Below are 2,955 nucleotides of genomic sequence, written 5' to 3' on the forward strand. Positions count from 1 at the left end.
TTGAGGAGGCCCATAGTTCTCAGTATTCTATTCATCCTGGTGCTGCCAAGATGTATTAGGACTTGTGGCAGCATTAATTATGTAGGAGGATGAGAAGGATATAGTTGCATATGTAGCTCGGTGTCTAAATTATCAGCAAGCTAAGTACGAGCATTAGAGGCCTGGTGGTTTGCTTTAGAGGCTAGAGATTCCTGAGTGGAAAAAGTGGGGGCATATCACTATTGATTTTGTTGTTGGACTCCCATGGACTCAGAGAAAGTTCGATGTGGTATGGGTCATTGTGGATAGGTTGAACAAGTCGGCACATTTCATTCCAATGGCAGTTACCTATTCTTTAGAGCGGTTAGCCTAGATCTACATCCACGAGATCATCCGTCTTCGTTGTGTGCCCCTGTCTATCATTTTTGATCGAGGTACGCAATTCACCTCACACTTCTGGAGAGCTATATAGCGTGAGCTAGGCATGAATGTTGAGTCGAGTACATCATTTCATATTCAGACAGTATGAACGCACTATTCAGATATTGAAGGGCATGCTCTGTGCTTGTGTTATGGATTTCTGGGGTTCTTAGGATCAGTTGTTGCCGCTTGCGGAGTTTACCTACAACAATAGCTATCAGTCGAGCATTCAGATGGCTCCTTATGAGGCATTATACGGGAGGCAATGCCTTTTGCCAGTTGAATGTTTCGAGCTGGGGGAGGCTCGATTGTTGGGTACATATATTGTACAGGATGCCTTGGATAAGGTCAAGATTACTCATAACCAACTTTGCACCGTTCAATCTATGCAAAAGAGTTATGCCGATCGTAGAGTTCGTGATGCTGCATTCACGGTTGGAGAGAGTGTATTTCTCTGGATTTCACCCATGAAGGGTGTAATGAGGTTCGGAAAGAAGAGCAAGTTGAGCCCTAGGTATATCAGACCCTTTGAGATTCTTGAAAGAGTGGGTGAGGTGGCTTACAGGCTCGCGTTGCCACCTAGTTTATTAGCAGTTCATCTGGTGTTTCATGTGTCTATGCTCCAGAAGTATCACATTGATCTTTCATATGTGTTAGATTTTAGCTCGGTCCAATTGGACAAGGATATGATTTATGAGGAGGAGTCAGTGGCTATTCTAGCCCGGCAGGTCCGATAGTTGAGGTCTAGGAGTTATCCTTCAATTCGAGTGCAGTGGAGGGGTTAGCCGATTGAGGCAGCAATGCGGGAGTCCGAGCAGAGTAGATATCCACAACTTTTCACCAGTCCAAGTACTTTTCTATGTCCGTTTGAGGACGAACGTTTGTTTTAGAAATGGAGAATTTGATGACCCGATGGGAGATTTTCAAATTTAACCTTCATTTCTACGTTCCGAGACCTCGATTAGTTTTGTTTATCCTTACTCGATTTTCATGCGCAACCCGTATATGAGAAATCGTGCTTTAAAACTCATTTAAATTGACTTCGATCAATATTTTTAGCAAACGGATCTGGATTAGTGTTTTGACGGTCCCTGTGGGTCCGTATTGTAATTTGGGACTTGGGTGTATGCTCGGAATCGAATTTGGAATCCCCTAGCTTGATTTATCTCCATTTATTAAAAACTATAAGCTTAAAGGTTTAAAGAAAATTTAAGTTTGGCCGTATTTGACTTTATTGCTATCGGATTCAAATTTTGTTTTCGGAACTTGGTATAAGTTTATTACAGTATTTATGACTTTTTTACAAAATTTGGTGTAAAGTGGAGTTTATTTGACGTAATTCGGATGTCCATTTGAGAAATTGCATTGTCCTGAGTTTCTTTTAAATTTCATTTGTTTTAGTGTCTGATTCATAGTTCTAGGTGTTATTTTGGTATTTTGATCGCCCGACCGAGTTCGTATGAGCATAATACACTTGTGTGCATGTTTGGTTTGGCACCCGAGGGGCTTGGGTGAGTTTCGAATAAGCTACAAAGTGGCTTTGGACTTAGGTAAATAGGTGGTGCAATTTTTGTTTCTGGTGCTGGGCTGTAGATCTCGCATTTGCGATCACTTCATCGCATTTGCGAGCATGAGCTGGAGACTGGGTGTGAGGTTTCTGTTGCATTTGCGATAGTGTCTAGTTCGCATGTGCGATCAAATAATTAGCACTTGTGATGGGGTGCTGGGGGAAGCTTGTTCGCATTTACGATCATTTTGGTTGCAATTGCAGTAAGTCCCAGTTTGCATTTGCGAACAAAACTATCGCATTTGTAGGTTTTGTAATTGTGAACCCCGGGTCACATCTACGACATCTGCGCCTAGACAAAAGTTGAGAAAAAAAGGAATTTGGTCATTTCATTCAAACTCTCATTCCTAAACACCCTAGAGGCGATTTTCCCAAGAGATTTTTTCCTAATTTCTTTGGTAAGTAACTTCAACCTATTTCTTTTCAATTACTCATTACATTTGATAAGTTTTCAACATTAAATCTAGGGTTTTCATGGTGAAAATTGGTAATTTGGGTAGAATTCGGGATTTTTGTAAATTTGGAATTTAGCCCTCGTATTGAGGTTAGATTTCGAAACAAACTAAATAACCAGGCTCGGGGGTGAATGGGTAATCGGGTTTTGACCAAGCAAGCCAAGGGTTGACTTTTGTTGAATTTTTCAATAATGATCTAAGTTGAACCTCTTTCATTCATGGGTAGTTCCTAAGGCTTATTTTTAATCGTTTGGTTAATAATTTGCTAGATTTAGTTGGTTTGGAGGCTTGTTCGAAAGGCAAGACCATGGTTGAACTTCGAGTCGATTGCGGAGCGAGGTAGGTGTCATTGTTAACCTTGCTTGAGGGATTATTACTTGTTTGCCTATTTATTACGTGATTAACTTGTGGTTACAACGTATATGTGAGGTAACGAGCATTTATGCGTTGTTGTTAGGGTAAAGCATGCGGGTGGAACTTGTTGCTTTTAAATATTGATATTCATGCTTCAGTTAGATTATTACTTATTGGATC

General features: G+C 40.7%; 1 protein-coding gene across 1 annotated transcript; it reads left to right on the forward strand.

Moving 5' to 3' along the window:
- Window positions 1-632: 632 nt before the first annotated feature.
- On the forward strand, window positions 633-1,136 carry LOC138887091 (uncharacterized). Its single transcript, XM_070168806.1, has one exon. The coding sequence runs from the start codon at window positions 633-635 to the stop codon at window positions 1,134-1,136; it is 504 nt and encodes a 167-aa protein (XP_070024907.1).
- Window positions 1,137-2,955: the final 1,819 nt, after the last annotated feature.

The sequence above is a fragment of the Nicotiana sylvestris genome, chromosome 3 (assembly GCF_000393655.2).
Source record: "Nicotiana sylvestris chromosome 3, ASM39365v2, whole genome shotgun sequence".
Taxonomy (NCBI): Eukaryota; Viridiplantae; Streptophyta; class Magnoliopsida; order Solanales; family Solanaceae; genus Nicotiana; species Nicotiana sylvestris.